We start from the raw sequence: 21,286 nt of genomic DNA, 5'->3' as shown, positions 1-21,286 counted from the left end.
CTGCTACAGATTCTGGGGGGGAAAAAGGGGAGTTTGGAGGATGAGTTGTGCCATGGACGCAGGGGAGGCTGGTGTTGGGTCAGATTTTAGGGAAAGGTTCTTCCCTCCAAGGGAAGAACCAGGAAATCCTCCTGGCCCCAAGGCTGCCAGGGATGCTCAGGGTGGGATTGTTGGGGTGGCTGTGCAGGGCTGGACTCATGATCCCTGGAGGGTCCCTTCCAGCTCAGGTGTTGGGAAGGTGAAACAGGAAAGCCTTATAAATATGATTGCCTGGCAAAAGATTTTGAGAATATGGAAACTATAAGTGAGATTGAAATGAAAGCAAACGTTGAGATCCCTCAGTTACTGAACAACGGGAAAACAATGGTGTGGCTGGCTGAAGGTAATCCCCTTTTGATGGAACAACACCCTCTGCTTGCAGGCAGCTCCAAGGGTCTGAGCAGACCCTACTAGCTTGGCAGAAGGGCCCAAAGAGGAGTTTTTAGGGTTTAAAATGTAACACAGTATGGTAATGTAGTGATTCTTATAGGCTGTATGTAAATGCTATAGGGTTTGTATCTTGTACTATATTGGTTAGTGAGAATCAGAATATTCAACACAGAAGAAGATTTATGGTATTGTAACGGGAACTTCGCCCTCTTAACTCTTGCCTCTTACTCTCTTACCCCTTTTACTCTCTCACCCTCTCATCCTCTCCCCCCCCCTCTCCTCTCAGCCCTGCTCTGAGCTGTGGCTGCAGCTCCCAGCAGGGCCCTGCACCCAGGCCCTTTGCAATAAACCCCAAATTCCTGACCTGGCTGCAGAGATCTCTCGTCTCCGTCCATCCCCACCATCCTACCCCCCAATGCTCCTACACTCATGATTTTCCATTCTGACAATGAGGTAATGCTGGACAAGGAGCCTGTGATGGGAATCCAGGGTGGCATCCCTGTGACACTGAACTTGTTAGCCCATGGATTTTCATTCACACTGATTCATGCTGTGCTGCAGGATGAGCTCTGTCAGCTGAAGGATCCACTTCCAAGTTTGCTCCTGAAGGACCACTCCTGCAGCTTGAGTTGTTCCAGAATGTGTAAATAATATTTACTAAATAGGCCAATAAATTGTAAATTAATAAATTAAAGTGTTAATTAAACACGGGGCATTCGCAGATCTACATATCAGCATTTGGTCCACACTGAATTTCAGATAAATGCAAACTGTGTGAAAGGGAAGACATTTGTGGCTGGGGGGGCTGTGCATTCCATTCTCTCCTCACTCCTTCACACAGGAGAGGAGCAGCAAGGATCTCCCTTTGGGATTCCCTTTGGGATTCCCAGCAGGCTGTTCCTGCCTCCAGCTGCTCCTGGAACTCTGAGCAGGGACAATGAGCAGGTTCAGTGGAAATGGCACATCCTTCATCAGAGTGTGCTGGCCCTGAGCTGGTGCCCAGAGAGGGCCCAGAGCCATCATCAGCCACAAAACATGGGCTGGAGACAGAGAAAAAGGAGTGGAGGGGAAAAACCCAAGAGTTTCCTGCATGTCCTGATGAAATCTGGTCCTGGGTGCGTTTACGGGGTGTGAGATGGGAAGGTCACAGAATCACAGAATCCACAGAATTCACAGAATCACTGGGTTGGAAGAAACCTCCAAGAGACCTCCACTGCATCATTTCTAGATCGAACTGGAAGGGTCAAAGAATATAATCGTCTTAACATCCTAGACCCATTAACACACACACATCGAGTCCAACCCAGCCCCAACCTCTCAGCTGAACCCTGGCACCCAGTGCCACATCCAGGCTTTGTTAAACACACCCAGGGATGGGGACTCCACCACCGCCCCGGCAGCCATTGCAGAACTTTATCACCCTTTCTGTAAAAAACTTTTTCCTGATATCCAACCTGAATTTCCCTTGGCACAGCTTGAGGCTGTGTGCTCTGGTTGTGTCAGTGCTGCTACAGACAGAGCCCAGCCCCAGCTGAGCACAGGCACCTTTCAGGAGCTGCAGAGAGCGATGGGGGCACCCCTGAGTCTCCTTTTCTCCAGGCTGAGCACCCCCAGCTCCCTCAGTCCCTTGGGGCTTGGCTGAGTCAGTTCTCAGTGGGCTGCTGGATTTCTGCCCCTGGTGCAGGGACAGCCAGGACAGTCTGTAATCCTCAGGGTGGGGTGTCCATGGTTTGTGTCCCCAGGACCCTCTGAGGGTGGGCAGGATGATGTGCACAGGGACTTTGACTGCTCTGGGTACTCCTGAACTCCAGCAGCATAGGACAGTGAAGGCGGTCGCTGCCATGGCAGGGGTGGCACTGGATGGGCTCTCAGGTCACTCACAGCCCGAGCCGCTCTGCAATTCTGTGACACCGGCGGGGACACAGCTCCATTGTGCCGCTCCGTGTGGCCCCTCAGGTGTGTCCCCCCCCGCCCCTCTGGCCCAGGGTGACTCCGGCCCCTCCCGGGCTGAGGGTGAGGAGGGGTCCCAGCCCGGCTCCTCCCCCCCCCCCCGCCATTCCGCAGCGCTGGTCCCGCCCGCTCCCCCCGTACTGACAATGGTTCGTTCCGCAGCCACTCTGGGCCGTCCCCGCCGCTCTGGCGCCCCCCTGCGGATGGCCGCGCGCGCTCCCCCCCGGGGCGGCGCAGTGGTACAGCCCGTCACACCCCCCCCCCCCCCCCGCTGCCCGATGGACCGGCCCTTGCTCTCCCCCCTTGCTCAGCTCAATGGGCCGGTCCGGCCGCTCCGCGCACACGGGATGGAGCGGTCCACCCGCGCCCCGGAGGGGGGAACGGATTGGGCAGCGCCGGGAGCCGCATTCAGCTGCGGGAATGGCACTGCCCGGCCCGGGTGCGGGGCAGGGAAGCTCCGTGTGCCCCATTGCTGCTCATCCCTGCCCATCACGGATCAATCATTGCCCCATCGCTGCCCATCGCTGCCTCCATCACTGCCCCATCGCTGCTCATCACGGATCAATCATTGCCCCATCGCTGCCCATCGCTGCTCATCCCTGCCCATCGCTGGCCATCCCTGCCCCATCACTGCCACATTACTGCCCATCGCTGCCACATCCCTGCCCACTGCTGCCCATCACTGCCCCCATCACATTCCTGCCCTATCACTGCCCCATCGCTGGCCATTCCTGCCTCCATCGTTGCCCCATCCCTGCCCATCATTCCCCATCCCTGCCCCCATCCCTGCTCATCCCTGTCCATCTCTGCCCCATCCCTGCCCCACTATTGCCCCACACATATGGGGCAGTAAAACCACCCCAAACCCCCGCCCAGCCACACACCCACCGCCCCCAGCCCCACCGGGACCCCGCTGTCCCCGGGGTGTCCCCGGGTGTCCCCCGGGCGCGGTGGCACGGCCGGTACTAAGCCAGTGACTCTTAATCCACCGGCCCGCGTTATTAGTTCAGCTCCCCAGGCATTTCCCGCAGTAATTGCGCTGATCTGCCAGGGATTATGCGCTGCCACCGCAGCGATGGATGATGTTTTAATTTGAGCTGGGCATCTCCGGGGAGGGCAGGGCAGGAGCGAGATCCCCTGAGCCCTTTCAGAGCCCCAGTGTGGGGTGAAGGGGCTGCTCGGGGCTGGTTTAGGGTGGAACCCGCACCCTGGTGGTCCTTCAAGCTGGACAGCAGGGTCAGTGATGCCAGCTGGGTGGGAATGGGGTTCAGCTCCCCCTGCATGGCTGGGGAGGGCTCTTCCCAAATCCCAAATCGCTGCTGGGCTGGGGTGAACCATCACTGTCCCAGCTCCATCCTGCCTGGAGGGAAACCCACGGGAAAAGGCTCCTGTCGCCTCCCCTCCAAAGGCAGCACAGAAGCTCCCTCCTCACCGTTACCTTTAAAAATGACCCCCACCCCGCGCTGTTCCTTCTGGTAACGCAGCAATTAATCACGGCGAGGATGGGATGGATTTGTAATCAGCTCCCCCCTCCCACCGCCCCCATTTCGCAGCCCTGGGTGTTTTTCCCGGCTCCCCCGCCCCATTCCGTGCGGGGATGGGGCCAGCGCAGCCCATTGATCCTGCCCGGTCGATTTTATTGAAACTCCCACGAGTGGCTTTAACTGCGTGTTGGATATTGCTGGCACATCACTTTGATGGCGACGTGACCGGCGGGAGCTCGCGGGCAGGTTTGAGGGGAGGGCTGCGGGAAGGGGGATCCATCCCGCAGGAGTTGCCCCATTCCTGCCCCATTCCTTCCCCCAATTCCCTGTGCATTCCTTACCCCATTCCCTGTCCCATTCCCTGCCCCAATCCGTGCCTCTATTCCTTATCCTATTCCTTACCCTATTCCCTGCCCTAATTCCTGCCCCATTCCCTACCTTAATTCCTGCTTCATTCCCTTCCCCATTCCCTGCCCCATTCCCTGCCCCATTTCCTGCCCTAATCCCTGTCCTCATCCCCCAGCCCAATTCCCTGCTCTATTCCTTACCCCATTCCTGCCCTATTCCCTGCCCCTATTCCATACCCCTATTCCTTACCCTATTCCCTATGCATTCCCTGCCCTATTCTCTGCCCCATTCCCTGCTCTATTCCCTGCCCCATTCCCTGCCTTATTCTTTATCCCATTCTTTATCCTATTCTTTACCCCATTCCTTACCCCTATTTCCTGTCCCATTCCCTGCCTCTATTCCCTGCCCCATTCCCTGTCCTATTTTCTGTCCCATTCCCTGCCCTGCTTGCTCCATGCCCCTATTCCCTTTCCCCATTCTCTCCTCCTATATTCTATCCCCATTCCCTGCCCTATTCCTTATCCCATTCTTTACCCCATTCCCTGCCCTATACTCTGTGCATTCCCTGCCCCATTCCCTGCCCCATTCCCTGCCCCATTCCTTACCCCATTCCTTACCCCATTCCTTACCCCATTCCCTGCCCCATTCCTTATCCCATTCCTTACCCCATTCCCTGCCCCATTCCTTATCCCATTCCTTACCCCATTCCCTGCCCCATTCCTTACCCCATTCCTTACCCCATTCCTTACCCCATTCCTTATCCCATTCCTTACCCCATTCCTTACCCCATTCCCTGCCCCATTCCTTACCCCATTCCTTACCCCATTCCTTATCCCATTCCTTACCCCATTTCTTACCCCATTCCTTACCCCATTCCTTACCCCATTCCCTGCCCCATTCCTTATCCCATTCCTTACCCCATTCCCTGCCCCATTCCCTGCCCCATTCCCTATCCCATTCCCTATCCCATTCCCTATCCCATTCCTTATCCCATTCCTTATCCCATTCCTTATCCCATTCCTTATCCCATTCCTTATCCCATTCCTTATCCCATTCCTTATCCCATTCCTTACCCCATTCCCTGCCCCATTCCTTGCCCATGGAATGGGACAGCAGAGCTGGGGAAGGGGCTTGGGATGGTTCCAGGGAATGGTTTCTCTTGGAAAGGGGTTTGGGGGGTAAAATGGGTTGAGAAGGAAAGGAGAGAGTGAAGGGGGGAAAGAGAGCAAAGAAATGAGTGAAAAGGAAAGGGAAAAAAGTGAAGGAAGAGAGAGAAAAGGGAGAAGGGGGAAAGGAGGAGATGCAGAAGAAGAGAGAAAAAAGGAAAGAAAAATAAACAAGAAAAAAAAGAGAAAATAAAAGGAGAAATATAAGGAAAAGAAAAAAATAGGAAAAGGGGGGAAGAAAAGGGGAAAGAAAAAGGGGGGAAAAAAGAAAAACAAATTAAGGGAGAAAAGGAAAGAAAAGAGGACAAAAAAGGGAGAAAAAGAAAAGGTAAAGAAGAAAAGAAAAAGGGGAAAGAAAACAAAGAGGAGGAAGAGCAAAGGGAAGAGAGGAGGGAGCAAGAGGACCCTTGGGTGGCACAGTTGTGCCCGGGGAAATGCCCAGCACCCCCTTGGCTTCCCCTTTCCACTCCTGCCTCTTTTCTCCTGTTCTTGCAAAGCAGGACACACTGCCAGGCACTGCCAGGTGACAGTGACACTGCTGGGGGGCACTGCCAGGTGACAGTGACACTTCCAGGATGCTACCAGGTGAAGAATCTGGCTCACCCCAGTGCCCTAAATGTCCCCCAGGGTCCCTTTTCCCAAGGATGACGAACCTGGCTCACCCCCAGGTAACCACAGCAGGGCCACCACCTCACCATGGTCACAGAAACCAGAGCAAAGAAATCATCTGGGGTTTTTTTTCTTGGGGGTGGTGAAGGTAAAGGAATCAGCATTTTGGGGTGAAAAAGGCTGTTGAGGTTTTGGGGAGATGCTTTTAGAATTTTTCCAGGAAAAGCCAGCTAGTTTGGAATCATCTTTCCTCGAATAAATGCCCTGATTTTGATGATTTGTTCTCAATTTCTGTTTTCTGGCTGCCTGTGTGTGCAGGCCAGTGAGCCAGTGGCTTTGGGCAGTCTAGCAGAGGAGTTCCCAGGGAAACACCAGGACAGGGATTCGCTGATTGCACTTGAGAAATGTCACCAAAATCCCACAGCTTGGCCCCAAAAAGAGGATTAACATCAGCCATTGATCCAGGCATCCATTTCCAGAGGCCTTGGGGGGACTCTGAAGCCTGGCAGGGCAGTGTCACCATCTCACCCTCTCCCTGCCCTATTCCCTGCCCCATTCCCTACCCCATTCCCTGCCCTTGTCCCTACTCCATTCCCTGCTCTATTCCCTGCCCCATTCCACGTCCTATTTTCCCCTTTTTCCTGCCCCATTCCCAGCCCTATTCCCTGTCCTATTTGCTCCTATTCCCAGCCCCATTCCCTGCCCCATTCCCATCCCTATTTGCCCCCATTCCCTTCCCTATTCCCTGTCCCCATTCCCTGCGCTATTTGCCCCTATTCCCTGCCCCATTCCCTTCCCCTATTCCCTGTCCTCATTCCCATCCCTATTTGCCCCCATTCCCTTCCCTATTCCCTGTCCCCATTCCCTGCCCTATTCCCTTCACCTATTTCCTGCTCCATTCCCTTCCTCTATTCCCTGCCCTATCTGCCCCCATTCCCTATCCCCATTCCCTGCCCCATTCCTTGCCTTAATCCCTGTCCCATTCCCTGCCTCTATTCCCTGCCTCATTCCTTGTCCTATTTGCCCCTATTCCCTTCCCCCATTCCCTACCCCATTTGCCCCCATTCCCTTCCCCTATTCCCTGTTCTATTCCCTGTCCCATTTGCCCTCATTCCCTGTCCCCATCCTCTGCCCCTATTCCCTGCCCATATTCCCTGCCCTAATCCCTGCCCCATTCCCAGCCCTATTTGCCCCCATTCCCTGTCTCTATTCCGTCACATTTCCTGCCCCTATTCCCTGCCCCCGTCTGCCCCTGTTCCCTGTCCTCATTCCCTGTCCTATTCCTTTCCCCTATTCCCTTTCCCCATTCCCTGCCCCATTCCATGCCTTAATCCTTCCCCCATTCCCTGCCCCTATTCCCTACCCTATTCCCTGCCCCGTTCCCTTCCTCTATTTCCTGCCTCATTCCTTGTCCTATTTGCCCCTATTTCCTTCCTCTATTCCCTGCCCCATTCCCTACCCCATTCCCAGTCCTATTTGCCTACATTTCCTGACCTATTCCCTTCCCCTTTTCCCTTCTCCTATTCCCTTCCCCCATTCCCTGCCCCATTCCCAGCCCTATTTGCCCCCATTCCCTGTCTCTATTCCCTGCCACATTTCCTGCCCCTATTCCCTTCCTCTATTCCCTGCCCTATTCCTTTCCCCTATTCCCTTTCCCCATTCCCTATCCTCATTCCCTGCCCCATTCCATGCCTTAATCCTTCCCCCATTCCCCGCCCCTATTCCCTTCCTCTATTCCCTGCCCCATTCCCTGTCCTGTTTGCCCCTATTTCCTGCCCTATTCGCTTCCCCCATTCCCTTCCCCTATTTCCTGCCCCATTTCCCCCCATTCCCAATCCCCATTCCCAGCCCCAATCCCTGCCCTATTTACCCCCATTCCCTGGAGTTTGGGGGGCGGATGGGGAAGGGTCCCCCCCATTCTGGCGAGGCTCTGGGAGCCCAAACCCCTTTGGCATCGAGCACCGAGCATCCCATCCCAGCCCAGCTGCGCCAGCTGCGGCTCCATCCCCACAGGAACCGCAGCGAGATCCGCCCCCACCCCGGGCTGGGATTATCGGGGGGCTCCGCGCCGGGGCAAACAAGAAACCCTCGGAAAATGGGGGGAAACACGGAATAGGGGCAGATCTGTGTGAAAATGGCAGCGGTGGGAGCAGCTCCCGCAGCGCTGAGATCTCTGTCAGCCCCTGATGCTATCGCCCGTCAGCACCTCCCGCTGCATTTGCAATTTTATCCCTGGCGGAGAAGCTTCGCTCGTTACCGGCTCCTTATCGGCCACAAAGGGACCTCGAAAGGCTCCGGGGCACCCGAGAGTTGTTACTTGGTCCAAAGGTCCACGTAAAAATTCTTTACCATTTTTACCAAATTCTTTACCATCTTTTACCAACTTTACCATTCCTTTTGCATTTACCACTGGCCCATAGAAACTGCTTGGGAAAGACTCTATGAAGGGAAATAAAACGGACTGACCCCTCCCTAGGATATTCTCTGATAATACACCCAGCCTGAAATTACAGATTTGGGGTAAATGCTAAAAAGAAACTGATAACAGAGTTCAGGGAAGTTTCAGTTCACTATCAGGAGACATTTCTGTAGCAGTAGGTTAGACAGATGTTTGTGAGAGATGATAGTTGATCCTGGAATGAGTCAGGATATGAATCAAGGTCTTGAGATCTCTTTCAGATATTTGGTTCCACATTTTCTCAGTCATCTTCCAATGCCTCCCTTCCTCGGGTTTCATAACCTGGCACTGCCAGAGCTCTGCCCCATGCTGCCCAGGGAAACTGAGGCACGAGGGCAGTGCTCATCCATGGCCACTTCACGGCTCGTGTCTCTCCAATGGCGCCTTTGGGACATTTCCCAGGGGTCAAAGCCACCCTTGCCATGGCCCTTGGCTGCCCCAGACCGTGCCCTGCTCTCACTGTGGGCACTCCTTGGGGCCCGAGGTGTTTGCCCTGCTCTTGGTCCTTTTGGGGGTCCTGTAGGGTCCCTGACAGCCAAACCTGACACTTAGGGTTCCCACAGAGCCCTCAGCGCTGTGCCACACACCGAGCCCCCTCTGCACACCCAAACCCCCAGGCACGAACGTTCGGGGCTCTCTGGAGTCATTCCTGCAGCAGGAGAGCTCAGCGCTCCTCCAGCCTGATGGGACGGGAGACTGCAGCTCCCCTTGGTGCCTCCTCCTGCTGAACCTGAGCTCAGCAGAGTGGGGTTGGTACCCCGGGCATGGCAGCAGCAGGAAAAGCTGCAATTTGCTCTTCCTTTTTATTTTTTCTTTTCTTTTTTGGGAGGTTTTTTTTGTTTGTTTGTTTGTTTGTTTTTTGTCAAGACATAGGGATTTTCCTCCCTCCTCTGCAAGCACGGAGAATACAGCCAGTCCCGGCCTTCCCTGCTTTCCCCTCCTGTTCCATACAGAGATTTTCCCTTTCCCTCTCCCAGGCTGGGCAGAGCTGAGCCACCCTCAGTCTGCCAGGGCTGACGAGGTTTCCCAAATCCCAAAGTGAATCCGAGCAATACGAGCGACCCTGCCCATCTCAGCCCAGCATCCCTGCATCCCCCCCATGTGGGCAAGGCTTGACTTCAGCACCTGTGAAACACCTTAAACCCAACTCCTGCAGCCATAAAACACCCGTGGAATGGCTTTAAAATAATTTCTGAACCTCCTCTCCTTGCACTGCAAAACCCACCAGTGTTTACAGCATTGATGCAGATCCCTGATGGAATATATATATATAAATACATATAAAATATATAAATATTCCATTATATATATTCCAAGAATGATCCTAATAACTTAACAAAGTTATATATAATTTTATATTTATAATTAATAAAAATAAATATAAAATAATAATAAATATAATATTAAAATAATATAAATATAAATGTTATATTTATAAAAATAACATAAGCAATAACTTAGCAAATTTATATATACATATATATGTATAAAAAGAACTTAGCAAATATATATACACATATATATAAAATATATATATACGAAATTTTTTAGTTATTAGGGTCATTGTTAAAATCCTACCCATGTCCATACAAACATCTCTCCATTTTAATATTGGGTCCTTATTTTTTAAATATCTTGGTCCCTCTTTCCAGCACCAGAGAATCCACGTTGCTTCTTTGCTTTGCTATTTTTTAACAGCACCAAATGGTTTTAAAAATCCATTTCTCCCACCCCAGCCAGACTTGCTTTACATCTTGCTGGATACAGAGATCTCCCTGTATCATTTGAGGTATTAACGAGATTTTTGAATTTCCATTAAATCAGCAAATTTTGCCGCTCAGCGGCCTCAGTGCTGCATGGAGCCAGGATTAAACACATTCCAAACGCTGCCAAAAGCTGCTGCTGGCCAGCACCTCCCTGCATGGCTTCTGGATGAGGATGGAGGGAACATTTTGGACTCCACCTTCCCTTTTGGGCCAGTTTCCAACACCAGGGGCTGCCTCAACCTCTCTGTGCTGCCCTTGGGGCTGCGCAGGAGCAGGGCCAGGGCCAGGTGCCCATCCCAGCTGGGTCAGACCATGTCCCAGGCTGATGGCACCTGTCCTGGGTTAATGGGACCTGTCCTGGGTTAATGGGACCTGTCCTGGGTTCATGGCACCTGTCCTGGGTTCATGGGACTGTCCTGGGTTAATGGAACTGTCCTGGGTTCATTGGACCTGTCCTGGGTTCGTGGGACTGTCCTGGGTTAATGGGACTGTCCTGGGTTCATGGCACCTGTCCTGGGTTAATGGGACCTGTCCTGGGTTCATGGGACTGTCCTGGGTTCATGGGACTGTTCTGGGTTCATGGCACCTGTCCTGGGTTCATGGCACCTGTCCTGGGTTCATGGCACCTGTCCTGGGTTAATGGAACTGTCCTGGGTTAATGGGACCTGTCCTGGGTTCATGGGACTGTCCTGGGTTCATGGGACTGTCCTGGGTTAGTGGCACCTGTCCTTGGTTAATGGGACTGTCCTGGGTTAATGGGACTGTCCTGGGTTAATGGGACCTGTCCTGGGTTAATGGGACTGTCCTGGGTTAATGGGACTGTCCTGGGTTCATGGCACCTGTCCTGGGTTCATGGGACTCATCCTGGGCTCCTTTAAGCTTCAGCTTCTTGCCAGACTCCAGGAATTTGCACATCTCAGCTCAAATCCAAAAAAGAAGCCATGAAGGTGGACATGGGGTGAGGGCAGATCAAAGCTGCCCAATGCCTCCATTCCTGCTCAGGGTCAGCCTCTCTCTCCTAGAAGCTTTCCAAAAACCTCAGGGAACCTCAGGAGACTCTTCCTGTCCTGGGGAAGGTGACTGCTCCAGTTCTGTCCCAGCCAGGGAAGCAGCGATTCCCGCAGGGAGCACGGCCTGTCCTGCTGGGATTCTCTCCCAGCATCCCAAATTGCACCCAAGGTCTGGAGCAGGAGGAGCATTTCCACACCCCCATCAAGCTGCCATGGCTCAGTTCCTTCAAACCAGGCTCTGATGGAGTTTATTTCATTTTAAATCTGATTTTTGTGTTCGTGTTTCCAGTCAGCCATCGCCACCCTGCTCCCAACCCACAACGGCCTCACACCAGGAGCTCTCTGTGTCAGGAGCTTCCTGCAGGGATTTTTGTTTCCTTTACACCCAGGTGATGCCCAGGGCAAGGCAGGACATTGCCAAGGCAGGAAAACACGAGCCTGGGCCCTGCCTCTGCTCTTCTCCTGCCTTCACCATCCCTCCTCTTCCTCTGCTTTTTTGGCACCAAGGGAGCCGGGCAGAAAACGCAGAGATGGGAGCACAGAGCTTCCTCCTCACCCCTCAGTGGGGCACAGCTGCCCCCAAAGAACCACAGGCTCCCCAGCCCTGCAGCTGCCTCTGAGCAGAATGAGAAAATATTGGATTTGTTTTGTGAAGGGAAAAAAAAATAAAAAAATAATTTAAAAAAAATCCAATATTCTGTCTGCGCTCCCAGACTCCGTGCCTGGTTATGGCAGGAAAATGCTGTAAATCTCCCCTTTCCCCACCAGCCGGGAGAGAAAAACCCATTTTCTTTTAATATTCTTATTTTTCTCCTGGTCTAAGCCCCATCATTTTGCAGTCAGCTCTGCAATCTCTTTGTTGACCAGGGCTCAAACCTGCTCTCCCGGCTCCCCCGACCCCAGCAAGTCGCCTCGCACACCCTTCCCAGCAGCTCCCAGGCAGCGGCAATGAGATTTTAATAGATGTATTTTCAAATTAGTTCTGGGCCTTTCAAGACTTATCAGTTAAATGAGGTTTTTCAAATTGATTCAAAGGTCACTCCGAGAGTTTTCTCTTCTCTGTTATCTCTCCCTTATGGTTTCAGTGGCGATTGACAGGACAAGGAAAAAAAATTATCACCCCCGTGTTGTACACCCAGAAAAAGATAAACCCGACAAAAACCCACCCAAAACGCGAACCCAAATTAAAAGGAGGCGGCAAGAAAAGCTCCAGGCGTGGCCCCCGGGGCTGGGGCGATGCTCAGAGCCCGCGGGGGATTTGGGGAGCAGCGTTTGGGGGAGCAGAGCCCCGCGGGCGCGGGTGGGGGGCAGAGGGGAGCGCGTTTCCTGGGGCTGTGGGGAAGGAACCCCATTTAATGTTTAACCTGCGGGAGGTTTATTGGCCCCTTCTGAGGCGCAGATTAGGAGCAAACAGAAAAACAGCCGCGGGCGGAGCGAGGCGGCCCCGCCGCGCTGATAAGGAGGAGGCGCGGAGGGTGCGGGGAGATGCGGGACACGGGAAATGGGGGACACGGGAGATGCGGGACACGGGAAATGGGGGACACGGGAAATGGGGGACACGTGAAAAGGGGGACACCGGGAGATGCGGGACACGGGAAATGGGGGACACCGGGAGATGCGGGACACGGGAAATGGGGGACACGGGAAATGGGGGACACTGGGAGATGCGGGACACGGGAAATGGGGGACACCGGGAGATGCGGGACACGGGAAATGGGGTACACGGGAAATGGGGGACACCGGGAGATGCGGGACACGGGAAATGGGGGACACGGGAAATGCGGGACACGGGAAATGGGGGACACGGGAGATGCGGGACACGGGAGATGCGGGACACGGGAGATGCGGGACACGGGAGATGCGGGACACGGGAGATGCGGGACACGGGAACTGCGGGGTTCGGGAATGAGGGACACCAAGAACTGCTAGACACGGGAAATGGGGGACACCAGGAACTGCGGGACACGGGAAATGGGGGACACGGGAACTGCGGGACACTGGTTGCAGGAATGAGGGACACCGGGAGCTGTGGGAAATGGGGTTCAGCCAATGAGGGACATCAGGAGCTGCGGGACACGGGAAATGGGGGACACCAGGACCTGAGGGACACGGGAAATAAGGGACACCAGGAACTGCGGGGTTCGGGAATGAGGGACACCGAGAGCAGTGGGACACGGGGTGCAGGAATGAGGGACACCCGGAGCTGCGGGACACGGGCAGTGAGGGACGCCAGGAACTGCGGTTCGGGAATGAGGGACACCAGGAGCTGAGGGACACGGGGTTCAGGCAATGAGGGACACGAGGAACTGCGGGGTTCGGGAATGAGGGACACCGAGAGCTACAGGACACGGGGTTCGGGAATAAGGGACACCGGGAATTCCGGGGTTCAGGCAATGAAGGACACGAGGAACTGCGGGGTTCGGGCAATAAGGGACACCAGGAACTGCGGAGTTCAGGAATGAGGGACACCAGGAGCTGCTGGACACGGGCAATGAGGGACACCGGGAGCTGCGGGGTTCAGAAAATGAGGACCATCAGGAGCTGCGGGACACGGGGTTCGGGCAATGGGGGACACCGGGAGCTGTGAGATTTGGGCAATGAGGGACACCAGGAACTGCGGTTCGGGGATGAGGGACACTAGGAGCATCGGGATTTGGGCAGTGAGAGACACCAGGAGCTGCGGGGTTCAGAAATGAGGGCCATCAGGTGCTGCGGGACACGGGGTTCGGGAATGAGGGGACACCAGGAACTGCGGGACACGGGGTTCAGACAATGAGGACCACCAGGAGCTGCGGGGTTCAGGAATGAGGGATATCAGGAGCTGCGGGACACGGGGTGCAGGCAGTGAGGGACACCAGGAGCTGCGGGATATGGGATTTGGGGATGAGGGACACCAGGAGCTGAGGGACACGGGAAATGAGGGACATCGGGAGCTGCGGGGTTCAAGAGTGAGGGACACCAGGAGCTGCGGGACACAGGAAATGAGGGACACAAGGAGCTGAGGGGTTCAGCAATGAGGGACACCAGGAGCATCGGGATTTGAGGGACACCGGGAGCTGCGGCACACGGGGCCGGGCAGTGGGGGACACCAGGAACTGCGGGATTCAGGCAATGAGGGACACCGAGAGCTGCGGGGTTCAGGAATAAAGGACACCGGGAGCTGCGGGAAACGGGGTGCGGGAATGAGGGACACCAGGAGCTACAGGACACGGGGTTCGGGAACGAGGGACACCGGGAATTCCGGGGTTCAGGCAATGAAGGACACGAGGAACTGCGGGGTTCGGGCAATAAGGGACACCAGGAACTGCGGGGTTCAGGAATAAAGGACACCGGGAGCTGCGGGACACGGGGTGCGGGAATGAGGGACACCGGGAATTCCGGGATTCAGGCAATGAGGGACACCAGGAGCTGCGGGATTCAGGCAATGAGGAACGCCAGGAGCTGCGGGATTCAGGCAGTGAGGACCATCAGGAGCTGCAGGACACGGCGCAGGGCGAGCAGCGCAGCGCGCAGCGGCCGCACCCGCGCAGCCGGGGATGCCGGCGGTGGCTGCTCCGCACCGGCGGAGAAAGTAACCTCTAATTCACGAAATCCCAAAACTTGCTTCAAAAGGGACCTTAAAAAGCTCATCTCGTTCCAATTATATTTACGAGCTAAAAAAAAAAAAAAAAAAAAAAAAAATTGGCAAAATAAAATAATAATAATTTAAGAAAAAAAATTAAGTAATTCAAGTTTAAAAAATATATATATATAATCCAAACAAAAACAAAAACCTCCACACTTTTAAGGGTTTGGTTTGGTGGTTTTTGTTTCTCAGCTGGGACAAAGCTTTGCCTCCTTCCCCGAATCTTTCTTCGATTTCCAGCCTGTGCAGCTCACCCGGGCCGGGAGGAGCCGCTGCGAGCCTGGAGCCCCAAAATCTCGTTTTCGCCCATTTTACGGCGACAAAACCCATTTGCTCCCGGTCCTCCAGAGCTCTCCGCGGCTGCGGCGCCTTTTTCCCGTCGCCTGCGGCCACGCGCGGATCGAAAGCAACGAAACCGTGCGCGGTTTTCTGCCGCCCTCCCGGGCCAGGACCGGGCCAGGACCGGGGCCGCCCGGTGCTCGGGGACCGCGGGCCGGGAGAATCCGTCGTTGGGCCAAAGTCGTTTGAAAGAGGCTGAAATTAAAACAAAACTCGTGAAAAAAAAATTTAAAAATTATATATTTGCCGGCTTTTTACTCAGCGCCATCTTGTCGCTTTTTCTAGCACGTCTGTGTATTAATTCGCGGTATTAATTAGTGATATTAATTATTGGTGTTGGCAAAGCTCTCGGGCATTTGCCTCGGCCCAGCCCCGCGGTTGTGCTCGCAGTTTCGGGGTGGTTTTGGGGTTTGTGTTGAAAAACGACGCTTTGTGCTGCGGTGGAGACGTGTTCGGGGAAGGGATTCATGGGAAAGGGAGAATTAAAAAAGAAAGGAAAAGAAAGAAATGGGAAGGAAGGAAAAGAAAGGAAAAGAAAGGAAAAGAAAGGAAAAGAAAGGAAAAGAAAGGAAAAGAAAGGAAAAGAAAGGAAAAGAAAGGAAAAGAAAGGAAAAGAAAGGAAAAGAAAGGAAAAGAATGGGAAAGAATGGGAAAGAATGGGAAAGAAAGGAAAAAAGGAAGAAAGGAAGAAAAATGAAATAAAGAAGGAAGGCAAGAAAGAAGGTCAGAAGGCAAGAAGGCAAGAGAGAGAAAGAGAAAGAGAAAGAGAGAGAGAGAGAGAGAAAGAGAGAAAGAAAGAGAGAGAGAAAGAAAGAAAGAAAGAAAGAAAGAAAGAAAGAAAGAAAGAAAGAAAGAAAGAAAGAAAGAAAGAAAGAAAGAAAACGAACGAAAAAACAAGTTAAAACAAACAAAAAAAATTAAAATGAAGAACGAAAAAATGGGAGTGGGAGGTGGAAGCGTTAATGGAAAAACAAAACGAAAGGTTGGAGAAGGAAAAGCAGAAGCGAATGTAAAAGCAGCAGGAGCCGCCGGGCCCTTCGGGGCCAGCCGCACCCCACGCGCGGGTGAATTCCACGCACAGCAGGGGAAAACCCGCCAGGAGAGATCCCCGAGCGCCCCAAAGGGACACCACGGCCTCGCCGCCCTCCCGAGAAATAACCACGGGCGAATTTCCTGGTGCTGAGCGTCGGAATAAATTGGGGGAGGGGGCTCCCAACGGAGGGGGCAGCGATGGGGGCGCACCCAGAGCCACGCGAGACACACACAGGGTGGGGAGGACACGCGGGGATGGGGGCGCAGGAACGCTCCCAGCTCCCCCATCGCCCCTCGGGGACGGAGCCGGGGCCTTTCCGCCCCCAGAGCACCGGGGTTTAGCGGGTGGGGGTCCCACACCTGCAGGGACCCCCAAAAGTGGCACCGTGGGAGCTCCGCGTCCCCCACGGGCCCTGGCGGAGTTGGTGGGGATTAATGTGGAGCGGGGGATGAACGGCCCGAGGGGACGGGCTGGGCACGGCCAGCTGCTGCCCAGATGTTTCTCCGTGGGACCCCTCCTCTTGTGCGGAGCCCCTCGGGGGCCGGAGGGAGCGGGGGGCGGCCGGAGCTGCGGCCCCCTCATCTCCCGGCTGAATAATTAATTAATGGTTCATCTGCGGAGGGGCGGCGGGACGGGGGGAACTGGGCTGGAAAGAGGAGAGAAAAGCGGCGGGTGCCATTTCTAAGGGCCCGGCGTGGTCATCGATCCGCGGCTCAGTGACTCGGACTAATCCATCAGATGGACTCCTGCGGCCCCGGACCGGGACCGGGACCAGGGCTGGGATCAAAAATAGGAACAAAACAAATTAAAAAAAAAAAAAAAAAAAAGAGAAGAGGAATAAGAGTAGGACCGGGTCCAGGAACAGCAACAGGACCAGGAACAGGAATAGGAAATAGGAATAGAACCAGGAGCAGGAGGAGAAATAGGAATTGGAATGGAATAGGAATAGAACCAGGAGCAGAAGGAGGAATAGGAATTGGACTAGGAATAGAACAGGAACAGAATGAGGAATAGGACCAGAAAGAGAAATAGGAATAGAACCAGGAATAGAATCAGAACCAGTACCAGTCCGTGTCCCGGCCGCGCCACACGAGCACAAAAGTCGAACAATTTTTTTTTTCTTTTTTGCCTTTTACTGGGAAGGAAAAATTCCTCTCGCCGCCCAGGTCCCTTCCCTGCTTGCCGAAAGTGGCAACCATCGGGAGCCCTCCAGGCCCCCAGCCTGGAAAGGAACGGGAAAAGACGGGCGGGCTCGCCCCGAGGCCTCGGGCTGGGGATTCAGCAGCACCGATCGGGGGTTCGGGCTCAGCCCCCCCAGCGCTGCCCCTTCCCCCGGAGCCGCCGCTCGGGGCTGGGGCGGAACCAGGGCCGGGCCCGGGCGGGCGAGAGGGTGGAAAGAGCGAAACGAAAGCGGGACCGAGCGGGGCCCGGGGCCGGAACAAAGCGGCAGAACCGGGGGGGCGGCTCGGCCGAGCCCCTCCAGGAGCGGACCCGGTCCCGCGTGGGGAGCTCGGAGCGGCACGGGCAGGCTCAGGACGGGAGGTTGGGCTGGTGCTTGGTGGGTTTTTTCCTGTTTTCACGGACAGCAAATGAACAAACCCCGTTCCCCGGAAATCTGGGGGGTTGATTCCTGTAAATAATGGGGACATGGCGGCTCTGGCGGGGGGGGAAACGGCGCCGGGGAAGAAAAATAATTTTGGGGAGAATAAATCTCCCACGGCGGTGCAGAGAGCAAAGAGGCGACAGCAGGGACAGGGACCCTACGAGCCGGTTGGGGACAGGGATCCCTGACCCTGGCCGGGGACAAGGAGCTCTCCAGGCGGGCCGAGAAGAGGGCTGCCCCCGAGCTTCCCCCAGCTGCGGCCGCCTTTTCATCATCACCATCACGGATATTTTAAATTATTATTACTCCTATTATTTTTGAATTATTCATTATTATTTCCAATCCTGGCGAGGCAGAAGCCCGAGCCCGCTGCTCAATTAGCCCCAACAACGGGGGCATTAAACGGCCGATCGCGGCAGTGTTTAAATCTTTATTTACCAGAACCTTGTAAAGCCAGGAACAATTTGCATTCTATTAAGTGCTTTTCAATAGGGCATCGACTGGAACTAAAAGATGCCACTACCCTGCCCTAATTAAAGAGCAACTGAATTACACTAAATACATATGAACGCTGCTCTTCCCCATAAATAACGGCGGGTCCTCGTCGGTGTCTTTGCCCGTCCCCACGGGGAGCTCGGATTTCTTAAAAAATAAATTAAAAAATCACTAACGCGTGTTTTGACCGCCACGGCTCGGCCCCGCGGAGCCAAGAGCTCCGGTTGTGTTTCCGGGGGTGGCGGCTTTGGGCCAGGGCTGGCGGGGGAGCACCGGGCACGGCCCCGCTGTCCCCTCTGTCCCCTCTGTCGCACCCTCCGGTCCCTTCCCCGCCACCCCCGGCTCAGATCGCGCGTTCCTCCAGCACAGCCTCGGCCCAGAGCCGGCCCGGGACCGCGGGAACGGCGCTGAGAGACCTCGATCAGCCGGGGATTGAGACACGGGGCTCGGTGCTTCTGCCGGGGGCAGCCCCGGCCCGGAGATTCCCCCGAGCGCGGCCCCGGCACCGAGAGGCGGCGGCCGAAGCGGCGGCGGAGCAGTCCCAGGGTTGTGCCACGGCCACGGGGCCGGTTCGGCGGCACCGACAGGGAAATCCCCACGGCAGGAGAACGGGCGGCGGCCAAGGGGCAGCTCTGGGCTCCTTCCAGCCGCGATCCCGCATCTCTCGCGGGCAGCGGCAGGCCCGGGGAGCGGGAGGTCGCCTTAGGTATAACTCACCTTAAACATAAATTCATTCCCATTGGTCTTAAGGTCACAAACCAGATCGGTAACACCGCCAGGGCCCGGCCCCAGTTCGTGATGACAACCCCGGAACCGCCGAGGGTTCCCACGCGTGTTCGCAGCACCCCCTGACCCACCCGGCCGGAGGAGCCGAGCCGAGCCGTGCCGTGTCCTACCTGCCAGTCTGAGCGCCGACATCCTCTGAAATTCCGGCTCCTGCAACCATTTCCACATCCTGCGGAAAGTCTCCCGGCCGGACTTGAGCTTACTCCAGGGCTTGGGGTTCCGCAGCAGGTCCGAGAGGGTCCCCTGGGAGCGGCACAAGATCCTCTGCGCGAAGATGGCCTGCGGGATGCTGTACCGCTTCAGCTCGGCCGTGATCCTCTGGGCCACCTCCTTGGTGTTGATCTCCTCCACCTGGCCGGAGCCGCCGGGCTGGGAGCCGGGGCCGGGCGCGGGGCGCTCCCGCTCGCCCAGCAGCGACGCTCCGGGCTGCCCGTGCGGGTGCCCGTGCGGGTGCATCCCGTTGAGCGGCGGCATCATGGCCGAGCTGGGCGCCGCCAGCCCCCGCGCCAGGTGCTCCTCGCCCCGGGACAGCATCGCGGCGTGCGAGTCGAAGCCGTTGGGCGAGAGCATCTTCTCGTTGGGCAAGTGGCCGGCGGGGCCGTAGGGGGCCAGCGGCTGCTGGGCGTTGTGGAGGCTGCCCAGCCCGTTGGGCAGCGGCGATAGGGGCTGCCCCATGGCCGGCATGTCCTTGGGGTAGTGGCTGTAGAGGTTGCCCATGGAGGCCAAGCTCCGCTCGTCGCGCATGAGGGTGAAGCTGCCGCTGACGTTGCCGGCCAGGCGCTGGTGCGGGTGGTGGTGGTGGTGGTGGTGGTGCGGGTGGTGGAACTTCTCCGACACGGTGGAGATGGGCGGCAGGTGCTGCAGGGGAGTCAGCGTGGTGTAGGTGCTGCTCAGGCTCATGCCGGAGGGCGACTCGCAGGACATGCTCATGGCGGGGTGCAGCGGGGCTCCCAGGCTGTGCTCGCCGCGGTAGTCGCCCCCCTCCAGGATGGAGGCCATGCCCGAGACCATGGCGGGCCGGCCGTGCGGCACCAGGTTGCGGTGCGAGCTCTGCCGCCCGTGCGCGGGGCTCAGCAGCTCGGCGGGCTGCGAGTGCGGGACTCCGTGCAGGCTGCCCAGGTTCTCCATCGCCAGCTCCATGGTGGCCGCCGGGCTCTGCCGCTGCCTCGCCCGCTCGCTCGCTGCCTTCCTCCCCCACCCCCCCGCCGCCGCCGCCGCCTCCTCCTCCTCCTCCTCCTCCACCGCCGCCCCCCTCCCCGCGCCGGCTGCCCGGATTAATTCAGACTCCGCGCCCGGGGATCGATGTCCGCGCCCCGCGGTCAGGCCGGCATGGTGCGCCCGCCGCCCGCCCTGCCGTGCGCGGGGCTGGGGGCGCGGGGCTGGGCGCGGGCGCGGGCGGTGCGCGGGGCGCGGGGCTCGGTGCGGGGCGGCTGCGGAGCCTCGGCCGCCGGCTCCCGGCAGCCTCGCTCTGGCCCGCGGCGTGACGTCAGCGCCGCCCCGCCCCGCCCCCCCGGCGCACCGAGCCGCCCCCCCGCCCCTCTCCCGGTGCCGCGGGGAGCGCCCGCACCCGGAACCGCCCGGGTCACCTTCCCCCGCCCCGGCCCGCGGTGACACCGCCAACCCGCGGTGACCCCGCCGCCACCGGCCCGACCCTCCCCGCACCGCCGCACCCCGTGCCCAGCAGGTGCCGAGCGCCCACCTGCGCCCCCGCACATCTGGCTGGCCCCAGGCCGCTCCCTGTGCACACATGTGGCTGTGCCAGCCACCCCTGGATGTGCCCGTCCCCAGCGTGCCCAACACCCCCTGTCCCCCCGCTGCCCGCCCCGTGCCCCTCCCAAGGGCCTGCTTGTCCCTTTCTACCCCAAATATCCTGTCCCGCACCCCTGGTGTTCCCCACGCGTGTCCCCCTGTCCCCACACGTGTCCCCTGCCCCTCTGCGGGCGCTGCCTCGGTGGCCTTGGCACGAGGAGGGGAGTGACAGGGACACGCTTGGAGAGACACACGGTGCTGCTGCAGGGCCCCGAGCAGCGGTGCTGGAGGAGGAAAAAATAAAGAAGGAAGGAAGGGGAAAGGGAAAGAATGAATCGAAATGGAAAATGGAAAACGCGAAGGGAAAATGGAAAATGAAGTGGGAAAATGGAGAATGGAAAGAGAAAATTGAAAGGGAAAGGGAAATGGGAAGGTA

At 56.6% G+C, this 21,286-nt stretch overlaps 1 protein-coding gene across 2 annotated transcripts in view; it reads right to left on the bottom strand.

Moving 5' to 3' along the window:
- The window catches only part of ONECUT3 (one cut homeobox 3), a 29,308-nt gene extending 8,961 nt beyond the window's left edge, over positions 1–20,347 (bottom strand). Inside the window, exons 1-2 of one of the 2 annotated variants that reach the window (XM_058821177.1) lie at positions 20,322–20,347; positions 19,212–20,125 (exon numbers count right to left, since the gene is read on the bottom strand). In XM_058821177.1, coding sequence (XP_058677160.1) covers positions 19,212–20,112 — 901 coding nt within the window. In that variant the 5' untranslated portion in view covers positions 20,113–20,125; positions 20,322–20,347. Of the gene's footprint in view, positions 1–19,211; positions 20,242–20,321 lie in introns of those variants that run through there. The other variant, XM_058821176.1, reaches the window with a different exon arrangement.
- Between the last annotated feature and the right edge of the window lie 939 nt (positions 20,348–21,286).

Source organism: Ammospiza caudacuta, chromosome 28 (assembly GCF_027887145.1).
Source record: "Ammospiza caudacuta isolate bAmmCau1 chromosome 28, bAmmCau1.pri, whole genome shotgun sequence".
NCBI lineage: Eukaryota > Metazoa > Chordata > Aves > Passeriformes > Passerellidae > Ammospiza > Ammospiza caudacuta.
The sequence above is the reverse complement of the archived record's forward strand: the minus strand, read 5'-3'. Positions and strand labels throughout refer to the sequence as shown.